The 18,692-nt window shown below is 38.3% G+C and overlaps 1 protein-coding gene across 3 annotated transcripts in view; it reads right to left on the bottom strand.

Moving 5' to 3' along the window:
* Positions 1–2,228: 2,228 nt before the first annotated feature.
* LOC149022210 (hydroxyacylglutathione hydrolase 2, mitochondrial-like) overlaps positions 2,229–18,692 on the bottom strand; it is a 30,481-nt gene continuing 14,017 nt past the window's right edge. The window contains exons 5-8 of one of the 3 annotated variants that reach the window (XM_089150378.1): positions 12,060–12,163; positions 5,015–5,089; positions 4,823–4,921; positions 2,230–2,668 (exon numbers count right to left, since the gene is read on the bottom strand). In XM_089150378.1, coding sequence (XP_089006504.1) covers positions 2,522–2,668; positions 4,823–4,921; positions 5,015–5,089; positions 12,060–12,163 — 425 coding nt within the window. In that variant the 3' untranslated portion in view covers positions 2,230–2,521. Of the gene's footprint in view, positions 2,669–4,822; positions 4,922–5,014; positions 5,090–12,059; positions 12,164–18,692 lie in introns of all 3 variants that reach the window. The other 2 variants (XM_089150379.1, XM_089150380.1) reach the window with 2 other exon arrangements.

Genomic DNA, 18,692 nt, shown 5'->3' with positions numbered 1-18,692 from the left:
GGTACCCAAAGTACTGGCTACTGTGACTATGACTGTGAAGACTACCAGTATGAAGCTGGAGCTTATCAAGATTAGTCCGACTCTAGTGCTTGTGTGTCGGATGGGACATCGAATCTTTTACTTATGGATACATTATTTATAGATTTGAAGAGACATTAGTTTAGACTTAGTTTATTATTTTCCTTACTTTTTGGAATTGGTTGTAATCTTAGTTTAGTTTCTGATATACTTTTCCGCTGCTACTGTAGAGTGATTTTTCCGCTACACTCTTCATTTGATTTATTCATTTGATATCATTTTTTGCACTCTGATTATATTGTGAACTCTCTTTAAATCTTGTCTTGATTATTCTTTTATAATACTTAAACATCGATTTAGTCTTATTCTTGATTGTATTATTGTAAATGTAGGACGTTGATTTCCTCAAACTGATCTTTGGGGCTGTGGATCACACATTCGGGTATGGTTTTGTCACATCCTTCCAGCCGGTACCCTATCTGGAATACTCGGAGGTGTGATCCATAGCTTCGAAAATCAAGTTTAGGGCTATCATATCCGACATAACACAATAATATAATCAAGAGCAAGAACAAATCATTGTATTGAAGTAAATTAAGAAACAATCAAGTAAGGATCTCAAGAGGATCACAAAAGAATATTAGAGTGCGAAATAAAAGATACCAATCAAAGAGACAACTGTAGAGTATAGCGGAAAATAACTCTACAGACTAATGCCGAAAGTAGATAGAATCTAAGATAATACAACTAAATAAACTACAGTAAATAAAGACAGAAAGAAATCTAAGGGTCAAATCAAGTCTTCCATTGGTTCTTCTTTTTCTTCTTCGTCTTCTTCACCTTGGGCTTATGCACTTGCATCTTTGGATTTACATCTAACTCTCGATCCCAACGGCAAGCAAGACGGTGTTTACTACTATCAACGGGAACCATCAAAGTGGTTCATACTAATGTACGGGTCGTACCATTGGTCAGTAGCTTCTCCCACTGTGCCTGCAGCTGTATTATATAAGGAAGGGTTCTCCGTACGGCGGTACGGGTGCATGGGATACCTTCCGAACTTGCAAAATCATTTAAAAACTAAATAGGATCAAAAGATAAAAGTACTTTTAATTGGATAACCATAGATGAAAACATATATTACAAAAAATAAAAAAAAAAAAAAAAATGAGAATACAAAATTATAATTTTAGACATAATTAATCATATCTTTTTAATAAATAGACAAGGGTATTCAAGGAATGTAATTATAGCCATTGTCCTTTCAATTCATGCTTTCATAATAGTTATATGATTTCTTTGTTATGATTTCATTTGTAGAACTGTTTTATCCCTAAAAACTAGAGCTACAGATTGAACTAAGACGGCTGAAATTTGATCGATTAAAACTGAAACGGAAATTGAAAATTCCTTGACCGTTCGTTCCACTCTCCAACCTTACGCCTCTGGCATCTCACTTTCTTGGATAATTATTCCTCTGGTGAGATATCAACCACAGTTAGCTCTAACTACCACCATCTTTTGAGCTTCAACGGTCTGACTCGGAAAGAGCTTCACTACTGGCAGTTATCTATAATCTATAAATGGAGGTGAATAGAAACTGGAGAAAGAAATCGCAATTTTGGTCATTTAGGCTATATTCATCATTTCTAGAAATGAATTTTTTTTTTAATGCCCCAAAAATTTTCTCTTTTTTATAATTGAATAAATTTCAGAGATGTAAATATAATTGTTTACCGCCACAGATTGCTCGCAATTTGCTCTCAAGATTACCCGACCAATATGACACCCGATGCTAATACTACTAAACCAATGACAAATTTTGATCAAAATGGGCAAGCCGAGTAATGAGTCACCAACCCCTTAATATCTGAGATCCTCTACCCACTGCAAAGTCTGCGATAGAAGATTGCTTCCCTCACCCCCTCCACTACATTTTAAAAAGGAGTCTTTAAGACTTTGGTCCATCTTGTCAGTGCTCAAGGATAAAATTCTTATAATGTATGGTGCGGGCATGTAAGGGGGGCACAGTACTCTACGCCTGTGGGTAGAAGATCCGGACTCGATCTTTTCATCCTGGGGTGCGGATCCAACAAAAGACCTGATATAACAATTCAGAGCACAACGCTGAGAGAGGCGCCTTGCAGTGCCTTAAAATTGTAAATCCGCTCTATCAGGTGATTAAACTAAATTGCATCATTCTGTAATGACTGATATCAAATAATTAGAATGTAGTCTGATTTCTTATATAAATATTCTAGGGGGGGAAAATAGAAAGGGCGGCTACTTGATGCAGTTAGTTGAATCAATAATCAGGAAATGAAATGACCAACTAGTTTTCAAAATGCCCATTCCATGCATTCTGTCATGGTTCTACCAAGTTGTGAATATTATTACAGTAAACATGGATATTAACAGCTACAACTGCAGAGAAAATATTAATTGCCTTCTCTCTTCAAAACAAATAAAACTCATTCCTGTATGCAAATCAAAGCATCATGTCTCACCAATCATCTTTTGCCTTGCGAATTGCACCTAACGCTGCAGCAGCATTTGCAGTAGGAGGAATATTCAAAGCCTGCCGGATCTCCATGTTTGAAGTACGAAGGAATGGATTACATAGCTTCTCTCTCTTAAGTGTTGTGGGGACCTGGAATTCATAAACCACACGTTGCCAAGTTATGGCTTCAATTGTAAAGATCCTGTAAAACTGATAAAGCACTCATAACTGGTAAACAGAGGTAAACAGAGGTTAGCTGGCCCCTAATATTTCATGTTTTCCTCACAACCTGTACAACATGGTGCTCTGAATAGCTAAATCTGGTGATGCAAAACATGATCAATTGAAAAGTGAACATTCACAGGGCAAATCCAGCTAATAACCCCTCCTACAATCAAATTTGGATGCCATGTTGATTGGCAAGATGGGACGGTGTTTCCAATCAACATGATATGGGGATTTAACTATATTCATGGTTGATGATATGGTTCGGGGGGGGGGGGTTTAAAAAAAATTCCAAGGAATATACATCACTAAATGGGTCTCAAATCTTCTTCTGGTTTGTTGTAGGATGCTATTGTACGTGGTCCTCATAGAAAACAGATACATTTCCAGTTGTCTAGTAATTTTTTGTACAAATCATGAATGAATATGTACCACATTCTGTCTCATTCTATAGTAATCCCTAATAAAACTATTGATGGGAAAGAAAGGCAAAGTTTTTCATGACAAAAGGAACGTAATAATAATGAGAAATAATTTTTTGGACGAATAAAATATCAATAGTAATATTGAAGGAAAAGAAGGGAAGTTTCTCATGAGAAATAGAAAACAGAAGAGGAAAAGGGAGAGGAGGGAGCTGGGTTGGGAGCTAGGCACAGAGAAAGGGACAGCAGGGCTGTCAACTGGTTCAAGAAAAGAAAGAAAAAGAGAAATAACAGCAAGACTGCCAAACAGAAAAAGAAAAAACACAGAATAAAGGAATGAAGAAAGAAAGAAGTAAAGGACAACCAGATAGAGACAGGGGTGGGGGCAAGGTGTTATTCACACAAAAGAAAAGAAGCAGGAGGAGAGGAGCAGTTTGAACAAGAAAAGAGTTACAGATTTCTTCATTTCATTCAATAATCAATGGTGTGTACATGGCTTTCTAAGAAAAAGAAAATTAACTCAAAACCAAAATTCAGAATACCCAAAATCCGAGTGAATCTAATGTTCTAAAACTTAGGCTCCAAACTGGAATCCACCAAATACATTTAAGTGAAAAAGTTTACATATAAAAACTTATATGTTAGTAAATAAGGATTATTATTCATTTATCTGTATCTTTTTTAGGGTAATCCAAAACTTTTTTGGGGGTGTAATTGGTATTTTGATTTTGTATCCATATTATGTGAGTGGAGCAATGTGACTGTTATTTCTGGTGTTAATAGTAAGTCTTTACAATAAAGACATTCTCCATAACAGGTTTATCAAACAGCAACATGTTCTATAGTGGTTCTTTTTCCATTTCTAGAATTGGTTTATCAAATGCTCATTTGCAAACAAAAATCAGTCTCCCAGAAACATGTAGAAACAGTTTTAACAAGTGGCCTCCTAGAATGGGAACATTACCAGGTACATATTGTTTTGATGCACTTTGATTATTGAGCCTATCAAGGTCTGCTATTGTTACTTCACGTCTAGAATTTGTTGTTAAACAATCCTATTCCTAATAAATATTGCCATAAATTCATATCAAGTCCATCAGATTTAAAACTGATTTATCCATCGATCACTAACATACTTCTGACCTAAGGCCATACCTACATTTCCATAGGAAACTAAATTTCTTCTAAATCTGGTCTATTTTCTTTAAGGCGACTCAGCTGTTCAACTGTACTAAACTTTATCCCTTAGGCTTCTAGAAACTGATCAGCGTAGTGGAGGAAAACAAAAGGCAAACAACTAGAACATAAGGAGTAAACCTTCTTTCATCTTGAGAACATCTGTAGTTTTTTAAACATACCTTGTTCATAAAATAAAAAGAGCAAAGTGGAATTTAGAAAGAAACATGCCATTCAATATTCAATTGTTTGTATCTATCAATCAGTGCCTTTCTGGACGCCTTAATGTCACAATATCACCAGCATAAACTAACTTGGGCAGAAAGTGGTGGGACCACTCCCAGTGCCAGCCAAGCAACCAGGAGGTATATATTGCAAAAAAATGTTTTAACTATGATGCTCCAGATGTGGTTTCAGTCTTTTTACAATCTATGCTTATGGCTCGATTCTATGGATTCAACTTTGATGGTGGAGAAATTACCGTTGGCAAGCCCTTGTTGCGAAGTTGTTTGACATGGGTGGCATATGATTGAAGAGCCTCATTATTAGGATCAATAGACAGTGCAAACTTGGAATTACTCTGTCAAAATTATTCAAGTCAAATTCTGTTCCAACTGAGAGAAGCAGGATTGTGGGGAGAACAATAAACAAGCTCAATAAAAATGTAACATACCAATGTATATTCATGGCCACAATATATATTTGTGTCATCTGCTAGGGACATGATTTTTCCAAGAGAAGAAAGCATCTGGAACATAACCAGAGATTTTTTAGAATTGATAAGTAGGAAATAGACTGTTTTCGCAGTAACAAAGATGCAGATTAGTGTCAATACACACACATAGGAGCAATCCCTTATATCATGATTTGCTGTAGCATGGAAGCTACTTCAGCTCAATGTCCATAAACTTTTCAGGCTAAGCCTAATGGATCAATAGACCTGATTGTATGCTATGTGCACCAGATCAAACCATACCATCTTCAATGCACTTCCCTCAAAAATTAAATAAATAACTAAAAATAAAAAATGGGGGTAAATATGAGGATCAACGGTAAAGAAAATAAGGGGGGAGGGGGCCTTGCCCAGTGAATATGACTCCAACAAACAGAGAGCTTGGGGGATCACTATTCACTAGTATGTATATGTACCTGAAATAAGTGGTCTCCGCCTAAAAGCTTGCAATGCCCACACTTTATAAAGGGTTTACCTGGATCCAACACATGTTAAGAGAATTCTCGAGATCCTTCGAGATTCGGCAACATATCTCTCTTTTTCCATTTAGCGATATGGCACAATGTGCTTATTGGCACAAAGGGTCTCAAATCTTGACTCTTGGTTGTAACTTTGATAATTGGATTATCGTGTGTAATAAGTAATGAGAACTATGAACATGTGTAATGTATTAGACATGTTCGAATTAGGAACTTTGAGCATTCATGTAAAAGTATATGATGTTTACCATAGGCAATCTTAAGGTTTCACTTCAACATAGTTGTTTCCCACTTGGGGTCCTAAGTGGAAAAAGTACATGACTGGTGGAAGGTCAAAGCAGCGATTTTCCAACTACAGTTGAGCTACATCAAGGACCAACCTAGCCTAATAACGTGTTTTCACTTATCTTGGATAATTGAACTACGCATACAAGATGAAATTCCTTTGCGTATGCTTTTTGCTGATGATACTGCATTAGTAGATGAGACTAAAGAAGAGAATAATGCCAAGTTGGAGTTATGCAGATCTGCCTTTAATCAAAGATATCTAAAGTTAAGTAGAACAGAGAATGACTAGAATGACTACATGGCATGCAACATTAGCCACAATATGTGGCCAATAAACTATTGATGAAGAGTATGGAACATTGGGTGTTAGAAGATGGCAAACGGAAAAATTAGTGGTGGTAGAGATGAGGATGTTGTGAAGGAAGCCAAGACACAAATCTATCCTCTTTCTTTTTCCATATTTTCTTCATCATCTTCTCCTTCTATCCACTACTTTCTTTCCAACTCTATCTCTACAGTAAACCATCCCAAAATCCATCTTTTGTTTTTCGATCATATTTTTTCCAACATTCATTTTCACTTCCCAAAAGCCTTTATATTGTCTGTTCAGCTACAACAGCCTAAAACTTTAGAAATGGAAATATTTTTGCAATTGGCATCATTGAATTATGACAAGGAATTTCAGCATCCATAGAGAGAATACAACCAGCCAGCAGCCTCCATGGTAGGAATACAGCCAGGACAATCTCAGTTGCATTCGGAACCTCATGAGTTACCTGGAGAGCTTGAGGAGTTAATTAAGAAAGATGTGGAAGCATTTGTTTATTCCAGACGGTCACTAGGGTTTGCCTATTTGTGATACAAGGTAGGAAGGAATGCCTTCCTTGATAAGATTCTCCTCCTCCGACCCCCCCCCCCGGTTCTAGGATTTAAAATCACCGAGTAGTTGGACAAAAGAAAGCATAACAGAGTAAGCAGGAGGTAAAAGAAGATGAAGGAGAAGAGAGAAATGTTGTAACAGCCAAGGAGGCTTTACATACTGTATAATCCTCCTCAGGCAATTATCTCTATTTATAATAATAATGCGATCACAGATCTGAAAGATAAATCACAAAATAGAAACCTATTATCATGGTGCAAATTTCGGTCAAAGCCTAAGTTTCTCCCAGGCAAAAATCGAAATATCTAGCTGGTACTTTTTTTGAAATTTCGAACCTAGGTTTCAGACCTTATATGACCTCCATCTCACTTGATTTCTTGCCTCCTACCTATTTAAAGAATAATAAACACAATAGAGTTAGTATTTTGCCCAAAAAAAAACCACTAAAAGTTATCATTCAAGTGTATTAACAAATGACTAGTTCTGACAAGTACAAATTATATTGCATATAAGCATAGAGTCATTAGCATACATGAATTGTTTGACAAAATGGTTACATATACAACAAGTCAATAAAATACAATGATCAACTAGATTAAGTGATGATATCTCACATATATTAAGTTCAAGCGCATATACCATGTATACAAATAATTTAGAAAACAGTTTTTAAAATCAATAAATTAAAATAAAATAAAATAGAAGTAGCAATAATCAAAAAATAAGTTTAACAACATACAATCATAGATCATAGTCCTAGACTAAACATATATTAATTTCAAAGCAATACAAGATCATTTAAGGCATTAATGTGAAGCAAAAGAGGTGTTGTGGAAATTTGGTATGGCTCATAGCCGTTGGACCCCAAACTGTTGGGTATGGCTTATAGTTGTTGTGGCTTAAGAAGTGTTTGAAGGCAATGGAGGTGTGGAAATTAGGTGAAAATGGGATAGAGATCACAAAAACCAAAGAAAAACAAGTTGGAATGTCGAAACATTGTCCCGAGAAAAATCATTTTGAAGTTGTTCAATGACTTGTCCAATCATTTTGTATGTAACAGTGATCATGTCAGGGAGTCAGAGGCAATCAAGATCACAGTCACAGAGGCGGGGACATGGTTCATAGCCATAGAGGCAAGGAGAGGCTGGAGAGCAAGTCAAAGAGTAGGCACAAGCACAGGTTGTTGCTCCAGAGGAGAGAGAGTTAGTGTGCATAATAGTACTGCACGACAATTGACAGTAATAAAGCAAGAACATAATATGATTTCTACGGATAGAGGTTGCTGGTAGGTGGCATTAGTAGATTCAAGGCAAACCTAACCGGAAAGTCGTCAGACGTTATAACATTCACCAGTGTGTCAATGAACATTGTGAAAGTAGTGAGAGAATTACAAAAGGGGACAAGGAAGAGGAAAGCAAAAAAGCAGAGAGTAGCTAGAGCACTGGATAAGGCAATGACGGGGTCTTCTACATACCCCGTTGATTCCAATAGTGATGAGTATGTTGATTGCGTCGATGTACACAGAGAGGAGGCCAAGGAGTTGAGGTGGATGATGGCAAATAGCAGGCATCGCACCAGCAAGAGCAAGAAAGGGCCAAATCTAGAGCTAGTCCCTCTAGAGTTACAAAGGCTGGATCATCTAGATCTGGGTCAAGCGGTGGTGTTTTTGGCATATTCAAGCAGTCACAAAGTCAGAAGGGTGCTCCACCCTCATTAAGTTTTTCACAACAATAGGGCCAATACTAAAGGTGGATCCTAGCATCTTCAAGGAGGGGGCAAAGCAGCCCAAGATATCATGTTCTTGGAAGAATATAGAGGGGAAGGTGATGAAAGCAATGGCAAAATGACTGCTTTATAACACCATTCCAACTAACACAACACAAGGGGGCTTTTATCAAAGCATGATAGACACCATCTTAGAGGCAAATCCTGGCCACCATTGCCCCCCCCCCCCTCATGAGGTAATGAAGAAAATTCTCACACAAAAGAAGCAGGAGTTTGAGACTTACATTGGGAAAATGAGGCCTTTTCGGACCTATAGAGTCACCATTATGTCTGATAAATGGACCAGTCCGACAAAAATCAACTTCATGGTGTCTTACGATAAGAAGAAATATTAACCCCCAGGTCTAACTTTCTCCTTCACAATCAACTAAAAACAAATAAAATACTGAAAGAAAAAAAAAACAAAATAATTTACTAATTTCAACCTTTAATGGACCAAAACCCACTAGACTGGTTCTTATTGGGTTCCAGCCTCCAAAGCATACCATGCCAGTCCAACGAACAAATGCACCAATTTTCCTCTTTTGAAAAGATTTAGACTCCGATGATGGGTCCTAAGAAGCCGTCTGATTCAACTGCCTAAGGAGGAATCTACTGGTGGTCTCCTCAAGTTCAATAGATGGAAGATCTTTTGCTGGGAGGAATTCTGTCCCAAGTACACAAATGCTGAAGTGAGTGTATTCTTATACTTCTCATACAACCATGGGCATCCTAAAAGAATGTGACAGACTTTTAAGGAAAGACCATCGCACCGCACCTAATTAATTAGTCCACTGTCCACCAATAGAAAACACAAGCAAATACCTTTAATCACTTATCCACCCATGCAACCTTGGAGGGATTTGGCTGAGGTTCCGTATTCAATGCCAACATTCTAACAACACCTTCAGTAGCAACATTATTGCAGCTCCCTGGGTCAATCATATCACACTGGTTATCATTGCGTCATACTTCAGTTTGGAAGTACTATTACAATGCCAATCTTTACCCTCCTAATTTAGAAACCTTTCATTAGCAATATTGTTGCTCGTCATCATTTTCAACAATCAACATCACAAGGCTCAAGCTCACTTCAGCCACCAATTGATTATCCTTGTTGATGCCTTGGTGGCCACTCCTTGGTTTGAAAGGTATATTGTCCTTGATAAATATTACCAATCGGGTAGGACAGTGGGCACTCTTATATCTGTACTCCTTGCACATCTCTGAAGCACTGAAATCATGTAGAGGAGAATATGGCTGATTGGGCAGAGAGGTCACCATTGATGAACCAGAAGTCTGTGTTTTGCTGAAGGACTTATTGTGGGGAGAATACTATTGTTCGTTGTAACTGTTTTCCCTACATTAAGAGTCTGGAAACTTCCTTCAAATGCATGGCCGTTTCAGACTCTCTTCTACCTAATATGCAACCCATACAGCATCTTCCATCGTAGGTTGTCAATTGGAAGTGAGTGTGGTACTCATCTATGGATACAACCATTGCAAAACTATGTCACTAACACCTTTTCATCCCAATCAAAGTCAAATTTGAATAGCATAATAGAATAATCTAGCAACAAATTCCTCAACTATTATGTTCCCTATTTCAACTGTGCAAACCTAAGGTGCATGCGCTGCTTGTAGTTAATAGGCAATGATTTCATGCATTTTCAGCAGAAATAAATAATTTGTAGTTCCTTGACTCAGTAGACTTGAGTTGTGCCTTTCAACCTAGCTTCTGCCAAAACAAAAAATCCAAGCCTTGGTCAATCATGTACTGTACCCCAAGGAGGGCCCGATGGGATAGGGTTGGAAGAATCCCCATTTAGCATAGGATCATCAATAGTGTACCCTTTACTTGAAACTTTCAGTTCATCAGTAGAAGTGCGCATAGACTCACATCATTTTCTCTAATAGCATTAACAATGGCAAATGAGAGTATCAAATTTGGCATCAGTGTCAGTCTCATTAGGGTCGAGAGAATTTCAAAGTAGGCCACCATGCGAAGATCACATGTGTACTCTAGGGTAATGGCAAAACAATAAATTGCCCAAAGAAGTAAGAGCAATGACAAAGTTGTAATTAAATTGAACTCTATAAGTGGGGGAAGAAGTAGAATTGTAAATGAATGGAAGTGGATGGCACAATTTTAAATATTCGGATTCAATGGAAACAAAACAAGGATTTAACATAAAAAGCAGGAAAGGTAAACTTGGAAATAAACAAAATAGACCAAAAGAATAAAGAGGAAGGCAATTCTGGGAATATGTGGGAAGGTAAGACAGTTTTTAATAAAATAAAAATGGAAAAAGAGGAATGTAGGCCAAGACAATGCCAGTTGAAGTCTTCAACTCCAAAACAGAAGCAGCAGACGGCAGGAGACTTTGATAGAATTTGGAGTTCAACTTCAAACTAGCATCTAGAGACGGAGATCGAGCAAAGCACAGGTATGCTTCTAATGCTTTTCTATTTTCTTCTTCTGGACTGTATCTTGCCTTCTCTAATTCTAAGATCTCTCCTTTTTAATTTTTTTCCATTTCTTCTAGTTCTATGATTCTTGGTTTTCACATCTCTAGCTTGCTACTGGAACAAAAGGCCTATGGTAGGGGGTTAACAAAGTTACCAATGATCAAAAGAAGGCAAACAAGCAGAAAAAAAGAGGGGGGCTGTAGCTGGAACCAACAGCAGGAGTTCTTATCTATTCTTTCTTTACCCTCAGTCATAGGGGAATACGGAAATAGGCTATGGGGAGATTCGCAATGGCAATTGGAGGAGTTTTAGGAGGGATCCGGAACCAGAATGGATGGTTACACGTGGTCTCTCCTTCCTCTTTTTTTTTTTTCACTGCTTCTGGTTATACAACAGAAATGAAAGACAGGGGGTAGAAAAGATAGGGATGAGAGAAATTAACAGGGAGGGATGTAAGAACTTTGGCTCTGACACCAAGCTGACACCAGGTCTGTCTTGAAAAGGGAAAAATTGCAGGGGAAGGGAGAAGAGATCGCACAAAAACAGAAGCTCAAAGCCTCAAACTTCTATTCATTTTGCTCTGTGAATTGGTGGGTTACAAGCAAATATATAAAGGAGAAAACAAGATTCATAATAAGACTGACTGAAATAACAACTCGTAACCCAATGCTAACTCTTAACTCTCTCTACATAGGTAACTTAAAACAAATAAAAAAAGCTGTATAGTAAACACTAAATAAATTAACTAATTCCAGCTCTTGCTGGACAAAAACCACTACTCTGGTTCTTTTTGGGTTTGGGCCTCCAAAGTCCAAACCCTAGCATGCCAGTCCACTAGCAGTTTCCTGAATCAGATCTAACATCGACTTCCAGAGTAGCAAGCCCACCCAAAGAAGAAGAGGAAATTCCAGCTGTAAGAATTAGAGATTTAGAGTTTGCCACTCTTCATGAATTCCTTCCCAATACCATCACAATCTAGCACATTTCATTCCCTGCTAACATATTCTACTGTAAATGTATAATAATAAAAAAAATAATAACAATAATCTTAAAAATAAAACAAGCATATCCCATCGCTAGATGTGAAAAGAGGAGGAAATAGGACCTGCTCAGGTGTCCCTTCAAAAAGCTTCCCACAAGATAAGCTGAACAAAGTATCTCCTGTGAATATTGACCCAGATCCTGGGAAGTAATAGGAAATGTGTCCTGCTTGAATTTGAAACAAACAGAGAATTTTTATTAGAAGTTACCGTATCCAGACTTTAGAAAGTCAAGGAGAGACTGGAGTAGGCTACTTCAGGAAACCAAAAGTCAAAAGAATTTTGCAAAACCAAAAAGCAACAAAGCAACAAAGAAACGAGAAGAAAAGAATGTCCCAATGCACAAGGCTCCTGCTGCTGCAGGGCATAGGAGGGACAAATGTATGCAGTTCTACACCCTGCTTTGCAATAAAGGCTGCTTCCAAGGCTTGAACCCCTACCAAAAGGTTGCAGTAGCACAACTTAATCATTGCCCAAGACATGCCCAACTAATACAACAAACCAATAACAGACCAAAATATCGTTTGCTCGAGCTGATTTTGCAAATGAATACAGGGTGCAAAATATCATTGAATATTACAACATTCTATAGAAAGGCTTTAACCAGTGAATGAGCCCTACCAGAGAATCTGAGGAGGGTCATAACATATGCAGTCTTACTGCTGCTTTTACAAAGAGGCCATTTCTAGATTCAAACAATGGGACACCCCTACCATTGCACCAAGGCCCATTAAATGCTACAACATTTATACATCTTGCTAATGCCAAGAGTTGTATAATTGGCAGTCTCAATACTCCATGAGCAAGAAAACAGTTACATCCATAATTGGAAAGAAGATAAACACTAGAACAGAAGAAAATTTGTAACTGCACCAACAGTAAACAGGAAAGTCTCCCTGATATCCAGTGGTTTGAGAACCTCATATGAAGAAATTTGAAACTAAAATTTGTATAGAAACACAAGAATAGGGGAAAATTTTATTGTAGTTGTCATGAACAACGGGGCCAGATGGGCAGCATTGATAGACAAATTGCAGGGATTACCATATCACCACATACAGAAGAACAGGAGCTTAGGGGATTGCCATTACTCTCACATGTAAAATTGCAATTTAACATTATGACTAAAGATATGGGTGACCTCTTAGGTCAGATTGTAACAGCCAACTTTGAACCACCTCTGGATGGTTCAGCACCTGTAAAAGCTTCGTCACTGAGGTCCATGACAGTACAAGATCTGGTAGACCCGTTACTCCAGTAGTGTCGGAATTCAAATTTTCACATGAAGCAGTAGTCAAGGGAATCTGACAGGCTACGAAAGCCAACCTAACGATGTATTGTATGTACAAAATATTAGGTTTCGCATTCACAAAGTCCATCAATCTCGGACACCAAGCCCTAGGTAAGCTCCTACAAGTGGTTCTTAAATATAATTAGTGTTCCTAATATGCATGTCTACATATGTGGAACCTCCTAGAAAACCAACAGAAACCTCAGCTTTCAAATAAAATTGAGACATACTCTTCACGTCATTGGGAAGGAGACCCCCCCCCCCCAGATGGAATACTCCCACCAGTGAAGGTCACCAGATAGAAATCACAGGATGGAGAGAAGTCCATACAGTAGGAGTACATGCTGAAATTTATGAGTTTTATGTGACTTGTGCCTCTGGTATGTCATTTCAACTGTTCATCTGTCTACATTCCAACATATGAGCTGAATTAGAAATCACTATTCACAGTGCTTAATTGGGAATTCGGCTCTGAAGAAAGATGGACCCTGCATGCACCTGGCTGCCCCACATGTTGGCACTTAGCACTTGCTGATTCTGTATCTGATTTATTTATTATTTCAGGGAAATCAAACCAGTTCTGCCAAAAATCCTAGATTCCTTTGGTTTCACAACCAGGTGGTAATCCTGCAATTGATGCAAATGTTGCGCTGCAAATTAAAATCATCTTTCGTGAAAGGGTAACCTTCCCACTTAACTAATAGATAGACCTAAGAAAAAGAAAGAAAAGATTTCAGTTACGGACGAAAGGGTCGGCTACCCTAAAACCGTCATTGGCACCTCTAGGCTGATAGTATGGAGCAAGGTGCGGAGTAGGTCTGACAAACTTCATGTTTCCTCAATTAACCTATTGGATCTAGGCAAGGTTTAAAGTATCAATATCGAGTATCATATCAATCAGGTGATTTTAAGAGATGTATTGTCTTGTATCGAGCACCATATCGTAATGGCCAATGTATATTAGTGCAATTCAATAGACAGACATTTCAATATGTATCATATCAGTGGTATCTAATATGGTACATATCTGCTAGTATCTTATCATTCATGGGATACTTTAAACTTTGGATATAGATGTATTCAGATTTACCTTTATTTGTGCTTGGGATGTCTCAACCATCAAAACTTCCATCTAAAACCCTCATTCCCAAGCATGCTCAGGTCCTACCAGTTGGTTAAACAAGCATCACATCTTCTCTGCCCAGAGTTGCCCAATTTGACATGGGTTTGGGCACAGATCTTATGTACACTCAATTTAATGCCTGTAAATATAATATAGGTTGGGAAACATAAGTGAACCCTATCGCAAGTTTGAACAACGTACCAGATTTAGAGATTCACCAATGAGGGTTAGTGGGTTAGGTTTAATTTATGGTGTTAGGCCTCTCTAGTTCATCAAACTGGATTTATATGTTGCACTTTTCTCATGCATCATCTCACCGATTGTTGATACACAATCATATATCCACAAAATGGCTTCTTTTACTAGAAACTAGCCTTGGCTTCTATTATGTATGTAATGGGCCTTTGATCCCATTGGTTCACTTTGTGATAGGCTTCTTTTATGGGCCTACAATATGCGTATCTAGGCTAAGTACGAGCTTAGACCTTTTTAATTAGCTTGCTTTGTATTTTCGAGTTTCAAACTTCAAATGGTTAGATTTAGCTGGTTCAGTTTAAGTAATGGTAATTACGAACTCTAGTATGCAACTTGTCCAAACTAAGTTAGATTCAGCTGGTTCAGTTTAAGTTACAGCCCAACCCCCCACCCCCCCAAAAACAGGAGAATGAAAAAAGGCCGGGAATCTTGTTCTGCTTTATTACAATTTGGTCTCCTTTTAATACCCCGTCAGAGTGGAAGAATAGATCAGAACTGTTTAAACAATTTTTGCTTGCAATTGCTGCTGTTATTGCCTTCTCTCCTGTGAGAGGTCCCTTTGCTTACAAGTCTAAGGTGGTTGGCTCCTTGGTGTTTAAAGCCCAAGTTACTGTTGGGTATGGTTGGACCAGTTGACTCGTTGGGAAAAAACCTCGGAGGTTCCACTAAAGCTCCCCTTCAATAGTAGTTGAAGACTCATCTTCTCCACAAGGTTCCAGTCTGGATCTGCTGCACCAGCTGCTGCCAGTAAGGCAGAGTCAAGGTTAATATGGTGAGTTAAGTGAGCATCTCCCCCCCCCCCCCCCCTCCTTTTCTTTTTTTATGACATAAATATCATACTTTGTGGGTCGACCTTTTAATCTTTTTGGGATTTAATTTAAATTGAATTTATTGGATCTCAATAGCAGATATTTTCTTGTCAACGAATAATATTTCAAATAAATGAAACATAAAATATAAAACAGTTTCTTATGTAGTATTTAGCATAAGTAAATGCTCAATTTTGGTCCAATACCAATTAAATGGGTGCTGCCAAAGCCCCTATAGATCAGCCTCGATGCCAGAACAGCGCCTTGGCGATGCCTTGACAACTATGGTCCCTATTAAACCCCATCAACTTTCCCAAGAACTAGACCTGCTGATGTAAGCAGGCCCAGCCCCACAAACACCCCCCCCCAAAAAAAAAAAAAAGAGAACCAGCAACAATTGGCCGAAGAATCAAGCCCAATGATGCACCAAGGGGCTGGCCAAACCCTTGGCCGGGTATTTTTGTCTTCCCCCACCTCCTTTGCACCAAGAAGGGGCCTAGTAATTTTCCTAATATTTTTATGAGTCCATATCTACTATTTGTTTTGCAATTCACTTGGTGTTTAAAGTCCTGTTCAAAATAGGAGTCCCACTTGGAAACAATTTCAAAGTAAGAATCTTTCTAGATTATGAGTTATTAAGCTTGCAAGTTGTATTTTAAAGATTCCTTTTTAGTGGATATTTAGTTGTTGAGTAGTAATGGGAACTCCCTAGTTGAGTACAAGTTAGTTTCCTTGTCAAGTCCAAGTCTATTTTCTATCTATAAATCTATATAAAGCAAGGTTGTCCAAGTGACAAAGCACCCAAGGCGATGGAGAGCTTCCACGGTGCCAAGGCAACAAAGCACCAATAATGCAACGACTAAGCGGTCAAAGCGTTTTGCCATTAAGTTTTAGGCAATCAAGGCATTCTAGTGTTAATTTTTTGATATTTGATGTTTGATCCAGATATCAGAAGTCATAAAATTCCTAGCATTTAAGTATGAAACATTTTGCAAACTTAATGAAAGTTCATTCATATAATCAGTATATAACATTGAAAAATGAACATAGTCATTAACTTTAAACATAACCACATCAAAATCACAAATAAAACTTCAAAGTGTAACAACCAAAGGAGTTCCGTGAGGAAGAAGACTTTTGCGAGAGAGTGAGAGTAATTTAGGTTAGGGTTCTGTTTTGTAAATTCGGAAGGAAGAGGGTTTACTTTGATTTGATTCCATGTATCATAGTTGTATATCAGTGTGTAAAACTAACCAATAGAAACCTTTAGATTAGAATCAAATGTATATTCTATACCATTGATTTGGTATCCTTTTTGTAAAAAGATTTTCAAAAATAGAAACCAATAAAGCGCTTGCCTTAGCGACAAAGCAACTGCTTTATTGGTTTAAAGCAATGGTCACTTTGCCATGGCTGAGACTGCCCGGACGCTTAAGGGACGCTTAAGGGACGCCTTGACAACTATGATATAAAGCCCCAACCTCCTTGTAAACAACTCAGCTTGAGAATTAATAAGAAAAGCACACGAAATGGGTTAAGGGTTTAAGAGTTTTTTCCTGCAATTCCAGTTGCAACAGCCAAGAAGCCTTCTTCAACACAATCTTAAGCTAACAGCCTCCCCCCAACAAGTGCATGCAACACCAGCCCCCTTCCCTACTGATGGGAACCCAGATAAGGCTAATATTAATTAGGTAAGACTTAAAGCAAGAAAATGAGAAAGATGACACTGGTTTTTATGGTGCCAGTTACCCCCTACAGCATTCACAAAATGCTGCCCTCAGCCAATGGCTGCCCAAACCTTACATAGAATAACCCCTATCCTTCTTCACATACTTCCCCCTGTTTATAACCCCCCCCCCCCCCTTTTAGTTAGTTATGCCAACTCTCCCCTCACTCTCCCACTTATCCCAGGGCCCATCACCTACCCCATCGCAAACCACGCTCCCTTCTTCTGAATCTTGTGGCAACAAGCCCCCATCCTTCCAACCTCTTCTTTCTCATATGTAACCCTTCCCGACCCATCCCCCTTCTCGTTCCTTGTTCTTTTTCCCTTTCTTGAACCTGCAGCAGTTTAAGAATCCAAGAAAGAAAGAAAGGAAGGAAGGAAAGAAAGGAAAAGAAAGAACAGAAAAAAAAGAAAAGAAAAGGAAGAAAGATCAAGATTCAATCAAGAACTCTTCAACCCTTGCCACACGACCCTACAACCCTCCCACCCTTGTCTTAAGACCCTAGAACCCACTTTACCCAACCCATCTAGTCTTTTGTTAAACCTAAATCTTCCCTACAACAACCCCACTCCCTCTTGGGTTTAATTTCTTAGAACCCTAACCCATCCATAACCAAGATACAATTTTCTCCAAACCATCCAAATCTTTGCTAAGCTAATTTCTCCAAATTTCATCATCAAAACCATCCCATCTTAGGCTTGTTAAAACCCTAATTTTCCCATCCATTCCATTTGATTAAAACCCTAACTTTCCCCAGTTCAATCCCTTCCAAAATCTATCCCATCTCTTGACTGAAAAGACCCCAAAGTATCCAACACCATCCCACACAATCCTAAGCCACAATTATTATTTACCACATTCGAACCAAGCTTCCCCAGGTTAGATTTTTTATGGCTGGTTCACAAGAAGGGATCCTGAAGTAACCCTAGTTTTAGGGTAAATTAATCAAGTTCCATAACCCTAGAATTTGGGTCACATCAATTTGGTATCAAAGCTAAGTGAATCAGCAGTTGCCAGAGCTATGGATGAGTTAAGATTTAAGAACAGGTTCCCAAATGGAAGGCTATTTTGAATATGCTTCTTCCATGAACATCCCTTCCAGGATTCTTGTAAATGACAATGATGACGAAGATTGGAGGTGAAGCAATCTGTTCCACACTCGATTAAGGGCAGGTAAGTTCAGTAGCCAGTGCTATTATTGATAGAGGGTGTAGCTCTAATGGAGTATCTGAGCTCTCTATCCTAAATCCAGTAGAAGAACATCCCAACCCATATCAAGTGGGATTTCACAACAATGAATTTAAAAGGTAAATTTAGATGACTTGTACCTGTTAGTCTTCATTCCTAATCAGAGGAGATTTGGTGCGATGTGGTCCCATGAAACTGACTGATTTAATTCTAGGTAGACCCTGGTTGTTTGATAATGATGTAACTATTTACGGGAGGGACAGTATTTGTAAGTTTGACTCCAATGGGAAGAAAATTGTATTCCT

This window comes from Hakea prostrata, chromosome 3 (genome assembly GCF_041222555.1).
Source record: "Hakea prostrata isolate BN-2017 chromosome 3, UWA_Hpros_2, whole genome shotgun sequence".
In the NCBI taxonomy this organism is placed as follows: domain Eukaryota; kingdom Viridiplantae; phylum Streptophyta; class Magnoliopsida; order Proteales; family Proteaceae; genus Hakea; species Hakea prostrata.
This window is presented reverse-complemented; position numbering and strand designations above follow the sequence as displayed.